We start from the raw sequence: 26,332 nt of genomic DNA on the forward strand, positions 1-26,332 counted from the left end.
AGCCAAAAGGCATGCCTTGCTAACACATCACTCACACCCCACTTTGCTGCACCATTCCTGAGCAGTCCCAGCCTTCCTGCACATCTCGGAGATGTCAGCAACATCCTCCTTTCTAGTGCAGCTCCCTGACTCTGATTTCCCTTCTTTTGATTCATCTGGCACTTCATGGCCAAGATTATCTACAACTTCTTATACCTGCAACTGTGTTCTTCTAGTGTGTGAATAGTTCTGCCTGGCTATTAAACTCTTTACACACTAAGGCCCAATCCCAATTCTCACTCTAATTTCCTACTCTTTCCCAGGATGGACACTTTATTCTAATTAGCACTCTCTTTCATGTCACATTTATTCCTAGCTGTAAACATTTCCTTTGGAGGGTCTCATTTAAAATGACTTATTTTTTCTTCTACACTTACATGAAATCTACTGAAACTTTTAAAGATATATCTTACATTTTTAAATGAGTTGTATTGATCTTTAATATAGCTTGATTCTTAAACTATTTAGAGCTGAAGCTGAAATAATTTATGATCATTTTGTATGTTTGAGTATATAGTTTAGCCAGGATCCAAGGCGTTTTATTTCTCCTATGCATCATGATTGCCAATTGAGACTATCCCAGTTGGAACATGACTAAACCATTTGATTTCTTAGAATAATATTTGTATACTGATTATTTATAATTGGGATGATCAAAAATAATACTCTATGACTCATCCTAATAAGAAACCAAATATACATTAATAGAAAGCTGATCCTATAGGCGATATGCTTATAAATCTTGTAGCGGAAGCGAGGAAATAAACTAATAATGTTAGTAAGCTTATTAAAGTTACAGTGTTGCAAATGCCAATGTAAAAGAGCTCAATCTTCTTAAAATAATAGTAATAAAAACAAAAGGCATAAGACTTTATATAACCTTTGACCAGGAAAATCCTCTTTGAGTATTAAGCAAAGTAAAGAATGGGGAAAGAGGGCCTCCCTGGTGACACGAGGTTAAGCACCTCGATGTGAAGCAGCCCGCAGCTTCTGTAGCACAGAGTTTGATCCCTGCCCCCCACCTCTGGCCAGGGAGCTACCCACATGGTGCAGCAGACCTCTCCTGACTCACCTACTGCTCCCTTCAGCAGTGTATTTCAGTTAGTCTGCCTGTTCTGTTCCCCACTCTGTCTCTGGTGAATCCTCTCACCCACCCCCTAGCCCCACCCCCATCTCTCTGGCCTGTACCCCAGATCTTGTATGCATAAATAAAAAAAATTTAAAAATAGAAAAATATGGGGAAAGAAACATGCATTGCAATTCCATGACAATTAAAAATGACATGTGTGTCACTGTGTTAAAATATGAAAATGATTGCTTACTGTGTAATATTTAGTAAAACAAACTAGAAAATGGTATATAGATTGTGACAATTTCACAGAAATACAAAATTACAATTGATAATGTGAAGTCAAAAGTGTTACTTCATATTTATAATTATCTATTACTGCTAATACAGACAGTGCTTTTAAAAATGTATAATATACTTTTATATATGTATGTCACTCAAATATATAACATCACTACTGTAGAACAGTGGCATACTTACCTTCCCATCCGGGAACTCCATGTAACCTTCTACATCAGTAGTGGCTGTTTTACCAAATCGACCTAATGAACCCTGAAGCTTGAGGCCTGTGAATGTGAAAACCATTTCCCAGAACCTGCAAACAAAAAGGAGACTGAACATACCTCAAAGACTTGTTTTCATTTTATCACCCAAGCATTTACATGTTTCAAAATTACATATATTTTTTCATTTATTTCTCTGATACTATCTGTTAAGTATTTACCACCTGTCAGGCAAAGATTGATTTTCTTGATCACACTGTGCCTTCATTTTCTCAAAAATAAAACATGAATGTTAATAGCTCCTACTTTATAAAATTTTTAAAAACTCTTAAGATAGTTCTAATACATAAATGTTAGTTATTACAAATATTTTCTTATAATAGTCTAATTGAGTCAAGAGTCAAAATAATGAAAAACACATAGAAAAATGATCTGGCCTCTCTATGGGATATAAAATAGATAATGAAAAGTATCAGCAAATCATATGAAGCCAAGAGCCTAAATGACCGATATGTTTCCACATTCTATTATAGTACTTCACATGTGACATTAATAGTTCAATGTTTGTCTTTCCCTAAAGATACAGCACATAGAAAATATGCACTTGGCTAAACAATGGGAAAATGTAAGGAATTAAACATTTGTAATCTATAGCTAGCAGGGATTTTATTTGAAAATTTCCCCCACAGTTACATTTTAAACTATGTTTAATGATTTAACATTTTTAATGACTGAATTAAGACAACTGCCAGGTTTAAATTAGACTAAGAAAATGAGGGTAAATAAAAATGTCTTTCTCATAAAGAGTCACTAGAAATCAAGTTATGGGCAGCTCTAGAGTGATGGTGAAAGGTTATTAAATAAATGCATAAGTACTCCAAAAACTGGAGCAAAGGTACAGGAAGACAAAATCAGTCCACCCTGAGGGACCTCCGTGGTGGTGCAGGGGTTAAAGGCAGCACTATCAAGCTAGCACCAGCCACTGTGGCATTAGCTTGATCCCCCCCCCCCACTGCTCCCTTCAGCAGGGTATTTCAGTGGCTCTGCCTATTCTGTTCCCCACTCTGGGGTGAATCCTCTTGCCCCCACACTTCTGGCCTATACCCCAGTTCTTGTATGCATAAATAAAAATAAATCTTTTTTTTTTCTTTTTTTTTTTATTTTTAATTTTCTAGAGGCATGTCTTATTTATTTATTATTTGTTTGTTTGTTTTGGTTTATACATGCACTGGGTACAGTCAGAAGCGCGGGAGGGTGAGAGAATTCACCAGAGCCAGAGCAGGGAGCAGAGCAGGCAGAAGGACCGAAGTACACTGCTGAGGGGAGCAGCGGGCGGCAGGAGAGGTCTGCTCGCCATGTGGGACCCTCCTCTGGTGGCCGGGGAGCAGCCGGGGATCGAACCGGCTGCAGAGGCTACGGGCAGCTTCGCAACCCAGCGCTCAACTGCTGTGCCACCGGGGAGGCCCAAAAATAAATCTTTTTTAAAAAAAATTATCCCATCTTGGGAAAGACCAGAGTGTGAGAGAGTGAAATGGGTGTGAAATTTAGAGCCACAGACCTGAAATCAAGATTAGGCGACAACAGCAAAAGTGAACAGGCAGTGCTGCATCAAGTTGAAAGCTTCCACACAGCAAAAGAAACCAATAAAATAAAGAGCAACGTACCAGATGGAAGAAAACATTGCTAGATCATAGATCTGATAAGGGGTTTAAATAACCAAAATATAACAAGAAATCATACAACCTAAATAGCCAGAATAATCTGATTCAACAAATGGATATAGGATCTGAGTAGATGGCCCACAGGTACACTAAAGGGTGGTCAACATCACTGGTCACCAGGAAAATGCAAATCCAAGTCACAGTGAGACATCTCCTCTTAGCTGTTAGAGTGGTCATTATCAAAAAGATAAGAGGACAAGTGTTGGAGAGGAGAAAAGGGAACCATTATATCACTGTTGATCAGAACGCAAATTAGTATAGCCACTATGGAAAACAATACGGTGTTTCCTCAAAAAAATTAAAAATAGAACAACCATATGATCCAGGAATTCTGTTTATATGTAATTATATGAAAAACAATCTCAAAAAGAAACATGTACCGCCATGTTCATTGCAGCATTATTTTCAATATCAAAGATATGGAAACAATTGTCCATTGATGAATAGGTAAAGAAAGCAAGGATCTATATATCTATATAAATATCTCCCCCTCTCTCTGCGAGTGTGTGTGTGTGTGTGTATATATATATATATATATATATATATATATATATTCTGTGTTTACACACATATACACACAGAGGATTACTCAACCATAAAAAGGGGAATCTTGACATTTGTGTCAGGATGGACCTTGAAGGCACAGTGCTATGTAAAATATGTCAGACAGAAAAAAAAAAAAAACAAACACCACATGGTCTCACTTATAGGGGGGAATCTCAAACAAAATAAAAACCAAAAAACTCTGAGCTCATGCATACATTGAGACTAGATTATGGTAAACTGGATGTGGGAGGTGGGGTGAAATGGGAGAAGGCGATAAGAAAGCATAAGCAACAATCTATAAAATAAGTCATAGGGATGTAATATATAGAATATATTGTGTATTTTAAAATTAATAAACCTTAAAAGAAAAAAATGTAAGCATGGTAATGGATGTTTATAGTCTTATTGTGGTCATTTTACAATATGTACAAAAATTCAATCACTATGCTGTGCACCTGAAACTAATGTCATATTAAAAGTCAATGATATCTAATTTTCTCTTTTAAAGAGAAGGCTCTGCTACCATCTAGTATTGAGGATCCTGTGTCAGGAATGGTCTGTATAAGTCTTCTTTTACAGATGAAGACTGAGTTCAGCAATATCAACATGACTTATCCACCATACAGTATTGCTATAATGACAAATAGTGGATCTGAAAGCTCAATGTGAACTTGGAAACACTATGCCAATGTTAGGAAGGCATTATACAAACTCTTGCAAGAAGGCAGGAGACTAAATTTATCTTCTTTTACATGTGCTGTCTTCAGAAACAAATCCCCATATCTAATTAGAAAAACTGCACTACTGGTTAGTTTTCAAAATAACACATTTTAAAATAATCTTAATGTTAACAACAAAGCAAGTGTTTCCAGCTGGCTGATCCTCTTAGCAAATGCCCTTAGGTTAGTCCACTAGCACCTGTGTTCCTCATGCTACCTACTTGATATGGCCTACTCCTGATGTGGTAAGCTGCTCGTCGTCTTCAGGATTGAAAGAAACCTTAAAAACTTCCTGAGAAAAAGCTTTTGTCCTCAGTATGGTCTGCTCCTCTTTCCAGTTCCAGATGGTCAGTGTGTGATCAGGGTTACCACCAACAGAAGCCAGCAAGGTACCACTGGAGTTAAAGTCCACGTATGCATATGCCAACTCAGTCCCATCTGAAAGGGTAAATGGGAATCTAATGAACAGCAGCAATATTAATCTCGGTTTTTGAAAGTATTGTTTTTAAAAAGCAGAGGTGGCATTATTGAAGGAAGAATGCCGAGAATTCCCTGAAGAAGCAATTCTAAAATCACTTTTCACCCTTCATTTTAGAATGAATTTCACATAAGGGGCAAGGGTGAAGAAATCTTAATCACATTTTGCATGAGAAAAACACTGAGAACATATTCTGTTAACAGGCAGAGTGAGGGGCACCCCGGGACTCGGCAAAACCTGCCCGCCCTAAATGGGTTCTGCCATCTGCCATATAAACATAAAACATACTCTCAGTAAGACCTCCATTAAAAAAGAAATTTAAAACAATTAGACCAGTGCAATAGAAAGGAGAGAAAGGATATAGTTAAAATAATTTGCCCATGAAACACCCAAAGTTACCCATCTCCTCATGGGTAAATGTGCAGCCCAACAGGGTTGGCCCGAAGCAGAGCCACTGAGGCCCAAAAGCTTGCCACAAGTCTAAGGCACCTTCTGGTGGACACCCATATAGGAAAGGGGCAGAAGGGGCCAAGCAAAATAAAAATACAAGTCAAGGTAAAGGCTGCCATTGTCAGTCTTCCCACAGGCCTTTCACCCACATCTGTCTCTTCCAAGTGTCTCCTTCTATGTCCCCCAAGTCCCTGGTATAAGTCCAAGGCCCAGAAGCAAGTGCAGCCTCTTCCCAGCCCCTTCCAGCTTCTCATTGCTCAGCTCCACCCTTACTTGGGTGGAGCGGGGAACCGGGAATATCCCCTTTCTATGGAGATTGCAATGTTACCATTCCATTTTATGAATGGAACAAATGTTAGAAAGCAGAAAAATTAATCTGCAATTTCAAATTTGCCACCGAAAATTTCACATACAAAAAACACTGACAATGACTTGAGGTTTCCAGTTGCACTTGGAAGGAACTTGGAAATCACCCTTCCAGGCTAACAACAAGGAAAAACTGAACAGACTGAAAAAATCAACAACTCTTCTTGGAGCCATAAGAGAGGGAAGGACAGAGGGCAAACCACTGCCCCCAGGACTGAAGAGGCCAACAGGGAAACAGGAGTTTGCTACTTAACTGTGTGGCAGGGACTCAGCAGCTGTGGAAGCAGTGCTGGGTCATACAGCCTGAACACCACCTGAGGAAATGAGGCTCAGTGGGGACGGTCAGAGCTAAAACTCCAGGGGGACCTAGTCATAAGATGATCCCCCAAATATGAAGTTTAAGGGCCTCCCCAGTGGTGCAACGGTTGAGCGCTGGGTTGCGAAGCTGCCCGCAGCCTCTGCAGCGCCAGTTCGATCCCCGGCTGCTCCCCAGCCACCGGAGGAGGGTCCCACATGGCGCGCAGACCTCTCCTGCCGCCCGCTGCTCCCCTCAGCAGTGTACTTCGGTCCTTCTGCCTGCTCTGCTCCCTGCTCTGGCTCTGGTGAATTCTCTCACCCTCCCGCGCTTCTGACTGTACCCAGTGCTTGTATGTATGTATAAATCAATCAATCAATCAATCAATCAATCAATCTTTAAAAAAATATATGAAGTTTAACTTCAGGAGCTTGACCAGATTCCCATGGTAAATACCTAGAAAAGCCCCACTGGGCTTTGAGCAGGGGAAGGAAAAGGGAACTTTTTGAAACCAGAGCAGGCAGCTCTTAGTACAGCTTGCCCTCAGGCAAAACTCATTCAGCAGAGCCTACCTCCACTAAGATTTTATCAGAGACTACCTGACCGGGAAAGGAAATCTCACTCCTGCCACTCTGGCCATCCTGTCTGACAAAGGAGGAGAGAAAACTACGCTTATGTACTTCACAGTCCAGAGAAAAAGGATCACCGAAAAATTGAGACCTAATCATAGGACTAGAGAACACTTCCCTTCCTTGCCCCACATTGCTGAAAGCCTATTTATATGAATTTGTTTGTTTGTTTTTTTTTTAACTTAGTTCATCTGGCTATCTAGGAAAAATTACAAGGCATACCAAAAGGCATAAAATACAATTTGAAGAGACAGAGCAAGTTTAGAAGTAGAATGGGATGAAGTTGAAATTACCAGATAGGGAATTTAAAACAACTATGATTAATATGCTGAGGGCCTGTAGGGTAAGGAAAAATATCAGGCTTTTCTGCCCTCCCGCCATCAGGATAGATGATGGATCCTTGCGGTCCTGAATGCATGCCTGATGGCGGGCACCTGGAGTAGGGTGTGGGCATAGGTAGATGGGATTCACCTGGGCTAAGACTGGCAGCATCATGGGGATGCCAGCAGAAGCCGAAAGAGAAGTGGGGGTTGGGGAGGGAGAGACAGAGAGAGAGAGACAGAGAGAGAACGTCGGAGAGCCCAGAGAGACGGGTAAATCCCAATAAAAACCTGCAAAAACCACTGAGGACCCTGACTCCTCCTTTACCCGGTCTGCATGGGATCAGAAAACCTGCACAGTGTCCCATTCCTGCCCTTACAGGCCCTAATGAAGAAAGTAGACAATATGTAAGAACAGAAGGGCAATATAAACTATTAAAATTCTAAGGAAGAGCCAAAAGGAAATGCTAGAGATAAAACAACACTTAAGAAAAATGAAGAATGTTCTCTGATGGGCTTATTAGTAGAAAAGTCACAGCTGAGAAAAGAACCGCTACCCTATAGGGTATCATCAATAGAATCTTTAAAAACAAAGCAAAGAAAAACACTGAATATCTAAGCATTGTGGGTATATGTGAAACGAGAATACCAGAAAAATAGAAAGAAACAATATTTGAAAAAATAGTGACTGAGAATTTCCACCAAATTAATGTCAACCACCAAACCACAACTCAAAAAACATTTGCAAAACACATTTCATAAAGGACTGTTATCTAAAATATACAAAGAATTCTTAAAACCCAGTAAGAAAACAATCCAATTGAAAAATGGTGCAAAGAGATACAGACAGCAAAAAGAAGCATATAAAAAGATGCTCTACATCATATGTTATCAGAAAACACATCTATTAATGTGTTAAAACACATCTATTTTAAATGACCAAATTCCAGAACACTGACAATACCAAATGCTGCAAGGCTGCAGGGCAACAGGAATTCGCAAATGTTACAGGTGGGAAGGCAAAATGGTACAACCACATTGGAAGACAATTTGGCAGTTTCTTACAAAACTAAACATACTCTTACCATAGGATCAAGCCATTATACTCCTTATAATTTACCTGAAAGTACTTATGTCCACATGAAAACCTGAACTTGGATGTTTATAGAAACTTTATTCATAATGACCAAAATGTAGAAGCAACTACAATGCCCCTCAAGAGATGGGTAAACTGTGGTATCCACAATGAAATATTTTTCAACATTAAAAATAAGCCACCAAACCATGAAAAAAAAAAGACAGAATCATAACTGAATATTGCTAAGTGAAAGGCGGCTACCTACTGCATGATTCCAACTATATGACATTCTGGAAAAGGTAAAATTATAGAAAATTTAAAAATCAGTGGTTGCCATACAAGGGGACTTACAAATTGAGAACACAGATCATTTTTAGGACAGTGAAAATACCCTGTATGATAGAATGATGGCTACGTCATCATACATTGTCTAAGCCCATGGAATATACACCAAGTGTAACCCCAAAGGAAACTCTGAACTTTGGGTGATTATAATGAGCCAAGGTAGGTTCATCCTTGCTAAAAAAATTTACATTGTGGTGAATAATGTTGATGTGTGTGGGGGTAGAGGGCATATGGGAAACCTCTGAACATTCCTCTCAATTTCATTGTAAAGCTAAAGCTGGTCTGAAAAATAAAGTCCTTCAAAAATTAATAAAATTAATTATATGGAAAGAAGAATGATAATTGTGATGGTTAATTTTATGTGTCAACTTGGTTAGGTGATAGTACCCAGTTATTCCATGAAACACAAGTCTAGAGGTTTTTGTAAAGGTATTTTATAGACATGTTCAACTCTATAATCAGTTGACTTTAAAGATTATACTTGATAATGGGGTGGGGGGGGCGCTCACCAATCAGTTTAAAGTCCTTAAAAGCAAAACTGTTTCCCTGAAGAAGAACAAATTCTCCCTGAAGCAGCATCACCAACTCCTGTAAAGGGATTTCCAGCCTGCCAGCTGCCCTACAAACTGGAAACTTATCAGCACACACAAGTGTATAAGCCCATCTCTTTCAATAAATATCACCTTTATCTTAATAGTGAAACAGAACTATACAGGGGCTATCACAGGGCTACAGTGTCAGAAGGACAGTGCCCAGCAAAGGGCAGGTTACTGTCTGTGGGTTCTTCACCCCACACAACTGCAAGACCACTGAGGCTCAGTGAACAATAATGCGGTTTATTTAACGAACAGGGAAAACAAGGAGTTCTCAAGGCCACAAGTAGCCAGCTATCTCACCCCAATGCCCAGAAGTCCTAAACAAACACCACTCATCAAGATGGCAGCATCCCGCCAACAAGGGCCTGGAGCTCGTGGCAGCTGGCACACAGCGAGCCAGGGTCCAGCTCACCGCAGCTGGAGGTGCTCCCAGGTAGAGCTGAGGCGATGATGCCACAACAGCCCACAGTAACAGTCCAAAAGTTGGTAGGGACTGCACCAGACACTGGAACAGATGGAACAGAGGCAGCAGAACCAGGAAGCAGTCTCAGACAATCAACAACTCTCAGAGGTGGCCCAGATGCACAGTGCTGGTCACCCATCAAGAGCACAGGGTAGTACTGGCCAGTAGTGCCTGTCACCTATCACTAGGAGGTGCCGGGGTCAGAAACACCATGTCAACAGCTCTGAGTTTTTGGGCCACACTAACAAACAGCTTTTTGAGACACCAGGCCTGGGCATTCAGTGGTCTGTTCAGGCTGTGTCAGAATCAGGCCAGAGGCAGGTGCAGCAGCCTCCCTACCTCTGCAAAGCTCTCTGGCTTCTCTTCTTCCTTCATAGGTCAGCTGCTGGCTGCTGCTTATTTCATCTTTGGAGGACAGGAACAGAGTGCTTCTCAAGCACAGAGAGTGCCCCAAGCTGGCTGCTTCGCTACCATACTACCGCTTTCAGGGTCCCCCACCTATAAGTCTGATTGGACCGTTTTCAATCCTATGGCTGATTGGACCATTTACCAATCAGCTCATAGCTCACACCTGATCTTTCAACACAATCCAGGCACCAGATCCACAGGCCTCTCTACAGCTGCAGCTAGAGGGAGCCACAGAGTTGGAGCTGGCCCTGTGGGGTCCCAAGTTCCTCCCAGCAGCTCTGAACTAGGGCTGCATGCTGTGGGGTGGCCTGGTAAGGGAACCACCATCACTGCTGGCCTCTGCCCGCAGCTTGAGCCCCAGTGGGGCCACTGGTGGTGGGTGGTAAAATACCCACCACCCGCTGCTGCTTGCCCTGCTCACAAGCAGCTTCTTGGGCCGAGCGCAAAACTTCCATGCTTGTCCAAAGGCTCCTGCTGCTTCAATGGCAGTGGAAAAAAGCCAGTGTTGACCCACAGCTTGTTTTGCGGGGCCCTCATTTCAATAGGAGTAAGATTTATTGAAAGAATCAGCTTATACAATGTGCCTTATACATTTCTGTCCCCTACTTGTTCTGTTTCTCTGGAGGGCCCTGAATTTCTACAGTAGCTTCTCCAAAATGCTGTTAACCTGGGCATGAAATATTTTAAAGATTCGACTCGACTCACCTCGAAGGATTCTGTAGGGCCTCAGGGAAGGGTATTCATAGATGATAATATCTGGAAAATTTCCTTTCTCAGCTACTATGAAGTAAGTTTTCTGCGGGTGAACCTGTAAAAAACAAAATCTCACTAAAATATTAAAAGACTTTCAGATCAATAAATCTATTAATCTGTATTTTATATCTGTTGTTTTAAATTGTTTAGTAAGATCCACTCCACTTGAAAACTCAAAAATGGTTTTCTGAAAGACTTGAAGAGGAGTATGACTTAAGAAAATCATTTAAATTTTAATTTGATCAATACAATCATATTTAACTCATTATTTGAATTGCTATCAGAAGTGCTATAAGTGTGGGGGTTCAATCTTTGGCATGCCTCAAAATCACAGGGGGAGGAGAACTTACTAAAGCCTAGATTGAAAGCCTGACACCTGAGCTTCTGAGGCAGTAAGTCAGGGTTGGGATCAGAGAGTTTGTATTTACAATTCTGACAATTCCTAGATGCTATTGATGCTGCTGGTCTGGAGCCTACTCTTTTAGAACAACCAATTTAGATGAGTTATTCACCCTGCATACAACTTAACCTACTCTTTGTATGGGAGGCTGTACAGAAGAAATCATGTTTCTAGAGTCGATTACATGTCGATTTTAAAATTTTCACTTGGACAAATTAACACTAGTGAATATAAACTGACTAAAAATGAGTATTTCCAAGAAGCCAGATGTAGAGCAAAATACAACAAATATACCCAGGATAAATTATTTGTTACAGCATTTCAAATAAGAACCTTGTAAATTGGGTAGAATTGTATGTTATTTTTGTTCATTGGTAGCCAATGTAAAGAAAGAAAAAATGGACAAATAATAAAAAAAAGACTGTTATGCATTATTTAAAACACAAAATGTCCTTATAAAATTTTATTTTTAGTAACTGTTTTTCAACTACTGATAATATACCTAACGCAGCAGCTTGGTTCTGATAGAGATTATAATGGAAGTCCTGGACCTAAGTCATTGTTGTAACTCCCACACACAAGTGACAATCAGACCTGTGAGTGGCAAGTTGCCTCATATTACTTCATTCAAGTAAATACCCTTCACTTCACCTTGAACAAGGTCTGAGTTTATAGAATGAACACATGATATGATTACACTAAAAACAACTAACATTTACTGAGCGCTTACCATGTGCCAGACTCATATCAAGGTTTTTATGTGAATTAATTCCCTAAATTTTACATCATCCTTGTGAGCGAAGATACTATTAATCCCATCTTATTGACAAGAACACAGAGGCACAGAGAGGTTAAGCAATTTGCTTGAACTTATACAGCTGGTAAGCAAGAGAACTAGAATTCAAGCCAGGTGTTGGAGCTAAGAAGCAAATGGAAGTTAAAAAACAGTAGATCCCAAAGACTTAAAGGGACATAGGTTAAGATTTTGACTTTCTAGATCCCCATTCACAAACCAATACAGTGTATTGGAGGTCACAGAAATCCGAATGGTGATTTCAGTAAATTTTTACCCTTCTAGGTCTTACCCACAGTACAGTGAAAATGTTTTTAATTTTTCCACTCAAAGATCAGAAGCTGTTTGTGGGGTTAAGTTGTAGTGTTTTACTTCATTTTTAGTGCAGACCAGAACTAGAAAGTCATCCATTTTATTTCCAACATAAAGATTTGCCCTTATCTGTCCCAGAAAATATTTTATATGCCCTCAAACACATTTTTCACATGTTTCTCACAGCCTTGCAAAGCACTTCTCATTCACAAACTCTTTCCAAAAAATGGAGGGACATGGGCAGTGGAGGCAACGACACTATCCAGCCACCGACAGCTCTAAAACACAAAGAAAAATCCCTGTGGAACTGTCCAGAGTCCTGGAGGATGACCATTAAGATCAGCATTTGTGTGCAATTTGCAGCAACATGGATGGCGCTGGAAGGGATCATGCTCAGAGAAATAAGCCAGAAAGAAAAAGAAAAATACCGGATGGTCTCACTCATAGCAGGAATCTAAAAAACTTAAATAAGGGACCAGGAAAATGAATAACTATAAGAAAGTGAAAATCAGAATCAACAAAAAACTATGAAACAGAGACACTTTTTGGGGGTGGGGGGCGGGAGGGGAGGGATTGGGGTCAGAATGGGGGGGTTGCAATTGTATGGGGAATATAAAAATAAAATTTATTATTAAAAAAAAAGATCAGCATTTGTGATCACACTATACATCTAATATGGACCTCAAACCAAATTAATGTAAAACAAAATAGAAAAAATAGAAACTATTATTGTTCATAAAGTGACAGGAAAATATTGATAGTGTTCAGTGGGGTAGTCCTCACAGCTCTAGACCACATGTCCCTGACATTAGGCCAGCAGATATTTGCATACAACTGGTGCCACAATATCAGGTATCTAGTTTTTTGTTGTTGTTCTTGCTGTTTAACATTAGTTTGTCTCTTTAGAGGATTTTAAATAATTTAAATTCATAGAGGTCATGGACCCTTCTTCTCTTAATCCCCTTACTTAATGTTCTGTGTAGTGCTGGACACAGAGTGCCATAATATAAATTCTTCCTGAATTCATTCGTTAGTCTTATAACAAACTCCCTCAAGACAGGGACTTTATCATGTACAGGTACTGTCTATAGATAGAAAATCACCCTGGTAAGGGCAATTTCAGGTGTTGATGGTCAAAAAGATAGAAGCTTGACAGAGAAGGAAAGAACAAAGTCAGAGGGTAAAGAATACATGCTGAGGGCCTCCCTGGTGGCATAATGGTTAAGCCGCAGCGCTATCGCTATCATCGCTGTGGTCTGACCCACAGCAGACCTCTCATGTCTTGCCAGCTGTTCCTCTTAGCAGTGTATTTTACTAAATCCCCCTGTTCTGCTCCTCACTCTGTCTCTGGTGAATTGGTGAATCACCCCCTGCACCTCTGGCCTATACCCCAGTTCTTCTACACATATACACACAAAAAAGAATGCATGCTAGGGAGGGACATTTTAAAACAAGAACAAGTTCACTTTGCGTGATTTTATGCTGAAGATGAAAGGCCAAATGTAGTAATAGCCAAAGATACAAGATGGAGACAGAAACCTGAGGAGGGGATGAGATAGAATCTAATCAGACAAATCCTTTTGCCAGCCGCTCAAAATTATTAAATGTATAATCTCCTAATGTACTTCACCTATTAAATGTACTTCATCTCCTAATGTTCAGTTATACACTTATAATTTATCTGGCATTTGTCTCTATTTGAGGCATTCATCTAATTTTTTTTTTTTTTTTTTTTTTTGCAGAACAGCAACAGAGCGGTCAATGAGAAAAGACAGTGCCATGCTGCACCCCTGTGGGGAATCACTTACCCTCCATAATCAGTTTCCTGCTCTGCAAAATGGGATGAAGTAGTTAATATTATAGCATCGCACAGAGACATGTCAGTAAAGGTAGTGGCTGTAATTACTGAATTGCAAACAGTCCCTTTGAATTGGAACCACCATGCCTCTCCTATGACTCATGATACCGGAGCCTGGTATCAGCTCCTTGCAGCCTGGCTGGTCCACAGAATCAACTATCAAAGAGATTTTGATTTTTTTAAGTGACTAAATGCATACCCCAATGACACCAATCCCTCTACCACTGCTGCTTCGCAGGTAGGTCTGCTCCTTGGTTTTGTAGTTCAGCAAGATCAGCTGGTTCCCGGCTACGTACAAAAGGGTGTTGCTGTCCAGAAGCTGGAGGTTGGCCCTCTTTCTGCAGTCATAGCCAAAGGAATGTCTGTGAGCAAGTTGTTAAGGACTGAAGTGAAACAGAGTAACCACCCTTGAGATAGGAAAAGTAATGAAGTAAACATATTTTTAGAATCCATACTCTTACATAAACATACAGGTTTGAAGTAGTTGAATTTTACTCTGACACTCAGTTTTTTGGTGTCAACATATTTTGTTGTTAAATTAGGTGAAAATCCTCATGTTTAGTTAATATTTTCATGTTTCTAGGGATATCCTGAAAGCACATTAATTTTGTGTGCAGTGAAAAAATAAAGGTAATGTTTTGATTTGGAAACTCTTGAAAGCAAAGTTTTTGCCTAAATAATTTCATTTTCCTCTCTCTTGGTAAAATGAAATCAGATTATAATGTAGAAGTCTGTGTCTTTGTAATCACAGTGCTGGTTCAGTTTGTTGACTGCACACAGTAAAAGTATTATATGGGCCTCTTCTTTGGTGTTGAAAGACCAGATGTTTAAAATCTGGCATGTTTGTGAAATTCTGACACATCAATGATAAAGTGACTACTATAATAAATTCACATATTACTGAAATTTAATTTATACAAATTGTGAAAATTGACTAGGCAACATATAATACATAAATATATATTTAAAAAAGGCTAACATTTCCTTTCCGGCTCATTAATATGTATGGATGTGTAAATGAGTGTGTATGTCTGTGTGCTCCTTTATCCTACAAAGTACACTAATTCAAAATAGAGGTTTAAAAAATCTGAGTTATAAAATATCTTTTCAATGTAAGGAATGTAATGTATATTCCCATTCAAATTAATAAAACCTAAGATATAAATGTGACAAGTAAATTTAATGAGCTCATTTAAAATTGTGCTTATGACACCATGTTTGGTGTGTCATTATTGTATATGAATAGCTGAAATGAATGACAGTAATGTTTAAGGTACAGAAGGACAAACTGAGAATACTATTAGGAGATTCCAGCACTACCCACTAAGTGATATAGTATTATCTGAAATAGACTTAAATCAGTGGGAAATTTATACTGCAAACTCTACAGCAACCACTTAAAGAAACTAAAAAGGGAAAATGATATGCCTCTATCCAGGCTTTCCTCAAAGTCCAGCTTCTTAGAATTACCTTAGACAGGGGTTGGCAAACATTTTCTTTCTTTTTTTTTTTCCAGCTTAAATTATTTTTTTTAATTTAAATTTTTTTATTTTTATATTCCCCAAACAATTGCAACCCCTTTATTTTGACCCCAATCCCTCCCCCCCGCCCCCCTCCCCTCATAAAGGGCCAGGTAGCACATATTGTAGGCTGTGGGCCAGAAGGTCTCCGTTGTGACTACTACTTAACTCTGCCCTGTTAGTGTGATGGCAGTCACAGACAAAATGTAAATGAATGAGCATCGCTGTATTCTAATAAAAGTATTTGGAAAAACAGGCTGGAGGCCAGATTGGTACACGGGCTGCAGTTGGCCAACCCCTGACCTAAGAAGCTGAACTCCCAAAATTACACATCTGTAACTAGAACGGATACTCCAGTACGAGAAGATCCAGTGGTACGGTCGAATCTGAAGTCACAAAAGGCATAGAAGCTAGCGCCGTATAATCGTAGAAGAAACTCTCAGATATTTTCTTCTGAACTTCCTCCTCTGCCTCTTCCTCAGCTGGGGCTGGAGTCTCCACATACTGAGATTCTAAAAAATTAAAATATTTTAACTAAGAGGAGCATCTGGTGAATCCTAAGTTTGTATTTTACAAAGACAACGTACCCAGCCACAGCTCTCCAGCAGGAGACACTAATTCAGTGCTGTACCCCAGCCGCCACCCACCAATTAGCTCAGGGGATGAGCCAACACACCTGTGGACCAAGGGCTGCCTGCTGAGCTTTGGTCGTGCTCTCAGAGAGCAACTCCCAACCAATTCCAAGAGAATAATTCTCACCAGTCTGGAGTAGAGGTCTCCTCAGGCCACCTACTCCCGAGAAGACCGAGGGTGTGAGTTCTGTCTGTGACCCCAGATAGAATACACAATTCCAGAGCCACTAAACCAGCCTACTAGAACATGTTTGATGCTTTCCCTCTCATCACTCTCACACATCCTACATTATTTTCCTAAGGAATTACAACTGTTCAAGTTGACATTAAATCAGTGACTGTTACTAAGAGAAAACTAACAGCACTTACCTCCGAGGTTTTCCACAAAATCATATTGAAATGAAATTGTACTTCCTTCCATATCTGACAGCATATCTGAGTCATTATCCTCTAAATCTGATTCTTCCCCTTCAGTTAATGTTTCATCTGTAGTATCTTTTAGAGTAGCTATTAAAAAATAATTTGTTTTAATGATTTCTAAATTTTGAATTAGATATTTTCTTATTTCCAAAGCAGCTAGTACTTTCAATTTGTTTGTGTTCTACATTGAATGAATTTTAATACTGAAATCATCTTAGAAGTATCATTTTATTTGGTTATTTTTATAATTTTACATGCAAAAAATGCCTTTCCAGTGACTTATATCTCCATTTTTACTTCATTTCCTGTTTATTTCCTATCACTACACGTTTACAAGAAATTTTAAAAATAAAGAAAAAATCATTGCAAAGAAAAAAGGATATCTTGCTACCTTTATTCCAATTCAATTTTACTGACATTTGTTATTTAAGGACCTTTTATCTCCAGAGACAACACGTATCAAGAATAATCTTCTCTGAGTATGACTATCTCTGAATGATATCTGAGGAATAAGTTTAGACTATTACTTCAGGACAAGCTAACGGGACAAGAGGATTGGAATGGAAGTAGAATTACCTTAGAAATAAGCCAACGTTCAGATCAAATCTAATCATGAGTATGCCTAAAATATACTAATAAGTTAACACTATGTCAAGCCAGTGAAAGGTTGGGTGAAGTTCAGAACAAGGCAGAAATGGCAAGCAAGAACTGAGTAGAGTCACCTAATAGATAAAGCTGAGATGAGGCTAAAAGATTTAAAACAAGGCAGGAAAATTGAACCAACCCAATAAACTGAACAAAGGGACAAAGATTCTGTAGGATTCAAACATTTACATGGAAAGAAAGTAATCCTGGCTATTTAAATGCATCACACATCTTGAATTCCCCCTAGGGAGGATCCTGGGTAACTACTCTCCAATAATAATAATTGTAGCTATTTCTTTCTTTGGGCTGTAGCAATCAGACTGTTTTCTCAAAACTAGGGTGTTAAAAGATTAACATACTACCTGCTGGCCTCTCCCTAGAAAAAGAGTTAAAGTTTCCATTTGATGAATTAAGTCTGCCATCTAGGTTGAGGTAATCACTGGTAAGGAACTGGGGGTCAATATAGAAGGAGAGTAAATTATTATAAAGAATAGGGCCTCCCCTGGTGGCGCAGCGGTTGAGCACTGGACTGTGAAGCTGCCCGCAGCCTCTGCAGCGCGGGTTCCATCCCGGGCTGCCGGGGAGGGTCCCACATGGCGCGCAGACCTCTCCTGCCACGCCCACTGCTCCCCTCAGCAGTGTGCTTCGGTCCTTCTACCTGTTCTGCTCCCCACTCTGGCTCTGGTGAATTCTCTCGCCCTCCCACGCTTCTGACTGTACCCAGTGCTTGAATAAATAAATAAATATTTAAAATAATAATAATAATAATAGTGGATATTCTGAACCTGGTAGAAGGACTGTCCAACTAATGGATGGATGGTTTGGCTGGTACACTGGCCTAAATGTATTAATAGGACTCAGTTATAGCAGAAACCCCTTGTTGATCATGGGGAAGAGTCCCCTTTCACCTCTCCAGGGAGGTGGGAAACCAGGAAATTTACCCATGATGAATTATAAGACCAAAAGACAGAGATCCCTTCTTACAGAAGGTTTCTGGATATCAGAAAATTATTTTACATTATCATTTGGAATCCTAAGATCCAGATGTATGAACTAATTTATGAGCTGAGTACAGAACCAGCCCACTCTTGATAACGCTCTCCACTAAGAGCATCTCACTTATCAATAAGTAAGGGAGGTCTTATGGCAGAGCTAAACACTCCATCCATCCAGGAACATGTACAAGACAGGAAACCAAAAAGCAGACACCCATGTGTCACAAATGTAGAGAGTGGAGAAAAGTAGAAATAGAAAAAACAAGAAAGAAGAAAGCCTTTGAGGAGTGATTTAATCATATTTTTTACAAACGGCTGTATTTGTAGTATGGAAGAAGACCCAAAAAGGAAGACTTGAGTGGAAATATTTGTTGCTAGAGTCCAAGCAAGAGGAGATAAACATTTAAAATAAAATTTGAACACCTGAGAAAAGCAAACATTGCTAAAAAATGAACAATGATGTAAAATATATATATAAAAAATAAAATTTGATGTGAGAAATCATGGATTTAATGAGACATATCTCATGTATCTTGATAGAATTTAAACATCATACACGAATTGATTTCCCCGGGACTTGATCTTCTCTTGGTGAACACTCTGAATTAAATTTCTGAAACTATATTTAAGATTAGAATCTAAAAAAATGTCAAGATTCCACTATACCCTGCTGCCCAGTCAGAAAGAGTCAGTCGTGTTCTTAAAATCCTGTTACAAACTCCTCACTTTCCCTTCCATCTTTGGTCTGTGATATCCATCCACAGGTGTTATCCAATTTAATCCTCAAATAGTTCACAATTATCATTTCAATCAGTGAGAAAATGGAGGCTTAGAGAGGTGAAATTATCTAAGATTTATCTAAGATCAATATCTCTAAATGGTAGATCCAGTACTCAAAACCAAAGTCCAGCTCTTTTTCTACTATGCTGTTTTAGAAAAATCCATTAAAACCTTGGTAGATCTCACAGCAGAAAACAAGTCCAGACATGCAGGTAGGTCATTATCAACACAGAAACCTTTATGTGCCAGGAGGTGAAGATAAAATGACTGAAACACTCTACTCTTAAAGAACTAGAATTTAGTAAAAGGAATCAAACAAGTGAAACATTTTTGTTGTATAAACTTAGATATGCACTCTTTAAAAATTATTTTACCTAAATATATTAATAACATATTATAATCTTTACTTACACCTTGGTACAGATTTAGAGGACTCTTGAGAATGGTGTGCATCACTCTTTGACTTATCTGATTTCCCCTCATCAGCATCCTGATCATCTGGTTCCTTCATTTCCTCTCTAAGTGCAAAATTGAGACAGAAAGAGAAAGAGCTGTTAAGTAGAAATCATGAACAGATTTTTCCCCCTTAACAAGTTCTACAAGTACCAAACACACCACATGTGTTGATGACTGTATGTTTGCAGTAACCAAGTAAACTTTGCCAGCAGGAAGGTAACAGCCACGATCACAGACCAAGGCAGAATCGTAAAGCACAGCTATGTCTTCCCCTTGCCCAGGCAACTCCTCATCACAGTGCCCTCTAGTTTTGCAGTGAGACACACCATTCAGGTCCATCTTTGCCCTACATGTACCATCATTAAAATTAATCCTCTGTTATCCTTCCTTTGTTTCCTCCCCCCTATTCCTCTCTCCATGACCAAATCCCCTTGGTGTCACTAACCAATTTTAAAATATTTGTTAAAATGGTGCTGGGAAAGCTGGAAAGACACATGCATAAAAACCAAAAGTAGATCATTATTTAATACCATGCACGAAAAATTAGTTCAATGGATTAAAGACTTGGATAGAAGGCCTGGGACCATAAAGTGCATAGTAGAAAGCATAGAAGATACATTCCTGAACATCAACTTCAGAAACATATTTGGGGACTCAATTTTAACAGCAAGGCAAACAAAAGTAAAATTAGCACTACATCAAACTATAAAGCTTTTGTACGGTCAAATAGGGTCAACCCAAAGTTGGGCCACTGAGGCCTAAATGCTTACCACAAGTTTAAAGCACCATCTGGTGGGGAATAGCAAGAAAATGTTAAGACAGGTCTAGGACAAAAGGTGCAAAATATTAATAAAAGTACAAATCAGATAATGTCTGCCATTGTCTCTCAAGGACAGCCTCCCTACATGTTTCTCACCCAAGGATTTTCTCCATGTGTCTTTTCTAAACATCCCACATGTGTTTCTGTGTCTCTGTGTCTCTGTCTCTTTCTGTCTCTGTCTCTCTCTCTCTCTCTCATCTCCTTCAAGAGTCCCCAAGTCCCTAGGTGAAAGTTAAAGCTGGAGAAGCCAGAGTGTGCCGCGAGGTGGCATTACTAAAGTTAGTAACTGGATCCAGGGTCAGTCCTCACTCTTCACAAGCTCAAATGCTCTCTCTCACCAGTGTGGCAAGCTGCTCGTGTTAACATGCATAGAAGTGTGTTGTATAAAAACAGACTCTCAGTTTTTACTTTCCATTGTGATGTACAACTATGGAGAAAAATACAGCCCCTGTGTTTTGAATGTCTACCATGTGACAAGCAGTTTGAAGAGTTCTCCACATATTATTTCATGTATTTCTCAGAAGTGCTCCATGCATCAGGTGCATTTTACAGATGAGAAAGCAGAGCAATTAATCTTTGAATCAATCATCATGCAACTCACTCAGTTTCCGGTCCTGTTGCCAAGTGCCCAGGTACTAAGCCTTCTGAATTCATCCCTTCCCTTTTATTCCCACTATCACCAGCCTAGCCCTGGTCCTCATTATGTGTTATCTCTATGGTTGCCACAGCCTCACTCACTCCTGACTCTGCCTTCTCTGACCTCTTTTCTATATTGTCTCTTGCATTTCTAAAACAGTTTTTAATGGGCAGTTCTTCTTGTTTACAACCGCGCATGACTCCTCTTTGCTCTAGACTAAGGCGATCGCTTGGCATGGCACAGAAAGTCCTTCACCCAAAGTCTGTTGCTCCTCTCCTGCTATTTTCTCCCTTCTTAGTCCTTCCCTAGCCCCTTCTCAAAAGTTTTCTTTCATCAGTAACTACCAAGGACAATTCATGACTGACCAGACACACACTGAGTTTTTGTGTGCTATTGTTCTCTACTTGGATGCAACAAATAGTTATTGTACACCTACTGCGTGCCACTTATGTGTTAGGCACTTGTAGGGTAAGGTAAAACGTATCAGGCTTTTCTGCCCTCCCGCCATTAGGATAGATGACGGAACCCTGTGGTCCTGAATGCATGCCTGATGGCGGGCACCTGGAATAGGGTGTGGGCATAGGTAGATGGGATTCACCTGGGCTGAGACTGGGCCTATAAGGGAGGCGTCACCGGGACGCCAGCAAAAGCAGAACCACGACACGAGAGAAGCAGAGACCACCAGCACCTCTACCTGCCGTGTACCTGGTAATCCCAATAAAAGCCTGAAAAGCCACTGAGGGCTCCAGGACTCCTCCTTTACCTAGTCAGATCTGCTGGATCATAGAAAACCTGCTCAGTGTCCTGTCCTGCCGTTAACCTCACATTATCCTATTTAATTTTAACAAGAACCCAAAGAGGGAAGCATTAGCACTTTCTTAGAGATGAGGAAGCTGAAGTGTTAGAGGGGTCCATTTGCCAAGTAACACACAGCTAAGTGTGGGGCTGGGTGACTTGTTTGACCCCAGATCCCAGGTCCTTTCCTGCCAGCCGCCCTCCTTCTGGCTTAGCCCTGCTGACCTCCGGCTGTCCACTGCCTGGCGTGCCAGCCAGATTAGGAGCTCCAAGCAGGCAGGAAGTGTGTCCACCTTGTGTCCACAGCATCAAGCCCCTCCACCCCCTCCTACCCCCCACCCACTACGAATGCTAGACACTTCCTATGTTTGTTTCTTGGTAGGATGAAGGGATATTTCAGCAGATTGAAGAGCTGTTTCAGCCTAAGAGAAGTCCAAGTGGGATTTGCTTCTCTCTGACTTGCTAACAGATTTGAATGGGAGGGTGTGTGATCCACCGAGGGGGTCCAAACTTACCAAAGGGGCGACTCCGCAGCGTGCTCCCAGTCACAGCTTCTTCCCAAGGCCTGGTTTACTGCGGTTACCACGGCAACGCCCCCACCTCCCGCAGGCAAGATGGCACAAGAAGACGCCTGCGCGTTCCCAGCATTGGCTGGGGACGGGGGAGGGGTTGGAAAGACCGGGCGAGCTGTGGTGTTGCCCTAGGGAACATCTGGCTGAATTGTTCTTTGCCACTGGCTACTTACTGCCCGGTTCAAAGTAAATCTGAAAAGCTCAGCTTTCTGCAATTAACATTCCCTAAAGATGTTTCTTTGACTGTAAAGCGAAATGACTTTTGAAACTTTTAAAGGCACCTGCACCAAAATACAAAATAGTCCCAGAGGTGCCCAGAGAGGCACTTCTTCAGCAAAGACGTTGCTGGGCTTTTCTGGTTTATTTTAGGTCACGTACTCTCTGCAGGCCTGTAAGAGTTAATAAGATTTAACGTTGTAGGTTCCTTGGTGGCAGGATATGGAAGCACAGAGCACAGGCCTAGTTTGACAAATTTCTTGGCTTATAAGTTTCTTGTGCTTACCTCTAGTAGAGCAAGCGCTCATACTGATTTTCCAGTACTTAATATATTGGTTACAAAATATTACTTTTAATTGGTTACAAGGTCGTATTTAATATGTGACATTTCTCAGTAATTTCCAAAAATCTTTATACCATACATTCATTGGTAATCAAAATGTTCTTAGTTTTTTCCAGGACTTAACAACAAAACTTTGCCATTAATCTTTAAAAGGTATTTCCAGGTTGCTTGAAAAGTCAGAAAACATAGAACAAACTTAAGTTGCATGTTAGTGACATTTTCAAGTAATATGCCCAATGTTTTCTTTCATCCTCCAAACATTTTTCAGATGAAATATCTCAATTTCAAGCACTGAGTTCTATTGTTAATTTGAGGGAGAAAATATTTACTCCACAATGTCTAAAACTTGGGAGCACTGAAAAGCAGTGTACTTATTTGTGTACAAAAATGTGAGCAGTTAACATTACTGAGTGCTTACTGAGAGGCCCTTCCTGTGAGTCTGCACATTCACATATTTACCTCACTTCATCCTCACAACCTCAACTGACTTTCAAATAGGAAAGATATAAATTCACACAAGGGGCACAATCCAAGTAAGTGGCAGAGTTGTGTGCTCACCTTGAGAGGACTTACCTCCTATGTCTACCTCAGTTTCTGCATCTGCACAGATATTTCATGCCTCATAAATATGTTGTAAGTTAAAACTGCACTTAATAAACAGAATTAAATTCTGCTAAACCAGATGATTTCACTGAAGTGTAGAAATGATAATATAACTGTGGCCTTAATTATTAATCTAGTTTCTCTTCCAAGTTGAAATTTGGACAACTTTAAATCATTAGTTTAGTAAATGATTAGCAACTTTCTAGGACATAATGGAGAAGTCCTATATTTTCAAAACACTTGGTCTAAATACAAAAAACAACCTGAGTTTGGATTAACACAAATGTAGTTCATCACAGTTAAATAAAGCTCAGAGTTACAGCTCATTGGTTCCCTGCAGGGGGCAGGAAGACATAGTGCAGGTTTTCTGATTCAACAGACTGGGTAAAGGAGGAGAGTCCTCAGTGGCTTTTGCAGGCTTTTATTGGGATTTACCAGGCACACAGTAGGCAGGGGGGCAGGGGGCAGGAGGGAAGGATGGGGGAGTGTTTGGGAGGCTGGCAGGCCTCCCAAGCCCCCAGTAAGTCTTCACTCTGGGCTCTCCAGCCTTCTCTCAAGTTCTGCTTTTCTCATGGCCCTGCTTCTCTCTCGGCTTCTGCTGGCGTCCCCGCGCCGTCACCCTTGAAAGCCCAGTCTCAGCCCAGGTGAATCCCATCTTCCTATGCCCACACCCTACTCCAGGTGCCCGCCATCAGGCATGCATTCGGGACCTCAGGGTTCCATCATCTATCCTAATGGCGGGAGGGCAGAAAAGTCTGATACTTTTTACCTTACCCTACATTCCCAAACTTGAGAATGCTCCAGAAACACCTGGAAGAATTTATTTTAAAAAGTGTTTCTGGTGGTAGACTATGGGTGCTTGGTGGTAACATCACCAGAAGTGGGGGATCCTATACTTCCAAAATGCAATCAATATAAATCAACACTACCTCAATTAAAAAAAAAAGTGTTGCTAATCAGATTAGAGCCCAAAAATTTTCAATTCTAGTAAGTATCCCAGATGATGCTGATGCTACTGATTGGGGTTCATACTTTGAGACCCACTGATGCAAATGGCTCTGAAAGCTGATAATGAGGTCCCAGGGTAGTTTAGCTGAAACCAAACATGCATCAATTTATGATTTGGGGGTGAAAAGTTTCTTTATAAAATTGTTCCCCCAAGCTTGGCTGCATACTTGTAGGGTAAAGAAAATGTCAGGCTTTTCTGCCCTCCCACCATCAGGATAGATGATGGATCCTTGCCCTGAATGCATGCCTGATGGCGGACACCTGGAATTGGGTGTGGGCATAGGTAGATGAGATTCACCTGGGCTAAGACTGTGCTTTTTAAGGGTGGCGTCACGGGGACACCAGGAGCAGCAGCAGCAGAAGCCAAAGAAGAAGCCGAAAGAGAAGCCGAGAAGCAGCAGAGAACGCCAGAGAACCCAGATAGAGTAAAGACTTGCTGGGGTCTGGGAGGTCCGCCAGCCACCCCTGCCTGCCATATGCCTGGTGAACCCCAATAAAAGACCTGCAAAAAACCACTGAGGACTCTGACTCCTCCTTTACCCGGTCTGCATGGGATCAGAAAACCTGCACTGTTTTTTTCCGTCCTGCTCTACAACACTGAAATCACCTGAGGAGATTTTTAAAAATCTGTTTCCCATCCCCACAGGTTCTAATTTAATTGGTCTGGGGTGAGCCTTGGGCATCCGGGGGTTTTAGGTCCCAGATGACTCTCATGGCAGCCAAAATTAAGAAGTACAGTTTTAGAAGGCAAGAAAGGCTCTTTTCTCTACACCTGTTCTTGGAGTTCTTTGCAACCTATTGTAGTGCAAGCAGGCAGGCAAGGCAGGAAGGCCAGAGTGGGCAAGAGGCTGACATGCCTCCCAGTTCCCGGAGAATCTTTACTCTTTCTCTCATGGTCTCTTCCTCTCATAGCTGTGGCTCATCCTCTTGTAGCCGTCCCGCTGTCGCTATTTTTTTGCTTCTGAGTGACGTCACCCTTATAGCCTCAGCCTCCAGGCTCAGGTGTGCCCACTTACGTATGCCCATATCATACTCCAGGCACGTGTGCCCGCGCCCACACTCCCAGTGTCTTCTGCATTCGAGGCCGCAGGTGATAGCCACAGCAGCCAATGGCATGAAAGTCTGACCATTTCACTCACCCTACACCTACCTTTGTATTCTATCAGATAAAATGATCACTAATAGGATGTATGCTTAAATGTCAGTCCCACAGATTGCAAGTGAGTTACAGTAAGTTTTTTTGCATTGATTCCTAACTCTGGCTGCACATTAAATCACTTTAAGCAGCTTCTAAAAAGATCATGCCAAGGGTTCACCCCCCAGACACAGTTTAGTATTTTTTCAAATGCACCCAACATTGAGAATCAGTTTCTGAGGTGTAAAAGAATATAAAAGAGAAAATAAGTGGCAACAAGTTGTTAAACCAGAATGTCAAAAGAAGACATTCACAAACCAAGCGGATAACTTGACATTTTAATGATATAAGGAATAACACTAAAATAGTTTTATCTTCCAGATGGGGATATTATTCATTAAATACCAAGTTTCAAAAATATAATATAGATGGAAGAGTCTGCAATAATGCAAATGAAGACAAATGACCACATAAACAAAATCAATAATACCAGAATTTTATTTTTGCCACAAGGAAGAAGCCTAATCAAAGTTGTATAGGACACCTTCTACACGTGACTTACAACTAGAGGAGGAGGAAGGCATTATCTGAGAATGTTTTCCAGATAGTTTCAA

General features: G+C 40.5%; 1 protein-coding gene across 1 annotated transcript in view; it reads right to left on the minus strand.

Moving 5' to 3' along the window:
- Positions 1 to 19,644, minus strand: part of CFAP44 (cilia and flagella associated protein 44) — a gene marked incomplete at both ends in the record, with an annotated part of 70,999 nt that extends 51,355 nt beyond the window's left edge. The window contains 7 exons of the mRNA XM_084232665.1: positions 1,589 to 1,703; positions 4,819 to 5,035; positions 10,731 to 10,833; positions 14,341 to 14,503; positions 16,014 to 16,173; positions 16,663 to 16,800; positions 19,545 to 19,644. Of these exons, the coding sequence (XP_084088791.1) occupies positions 1,589 to 1,703; positions 4,819 to 5,035; positions 10,731 to 10,833; positions 14,341 to 14,503; positions 16,014 to 16,173; positions 16,663 to 16,800; positions 19,545 to 19,644 (996 nt within the window). The remainder of the gene's footprint in view (positions 1 to 1,588; positions 1,704 to 4,818; positions 5,036 to 10,730; positions 10,834 to 14,340; positions 14,504 to 16,013; positions 16,174 to 16,662; positions 16,801 to 19,544) is intronic.
- Between the last annotated feature and the right edge of the window lie 6,688 nt (positions 19,645 to 26,332).

Source organism: Talpa europaea, assembly GCF_964194135.1.
Source record: "Talpa europaea genome assembly, chromosome: 4".
Taxonomy (NCBI): Eukaryota; Metazoa; Chordata; class Mammalia; order Eulipotyphla; family Talpidae; genus Talpa; species Talpa europaea.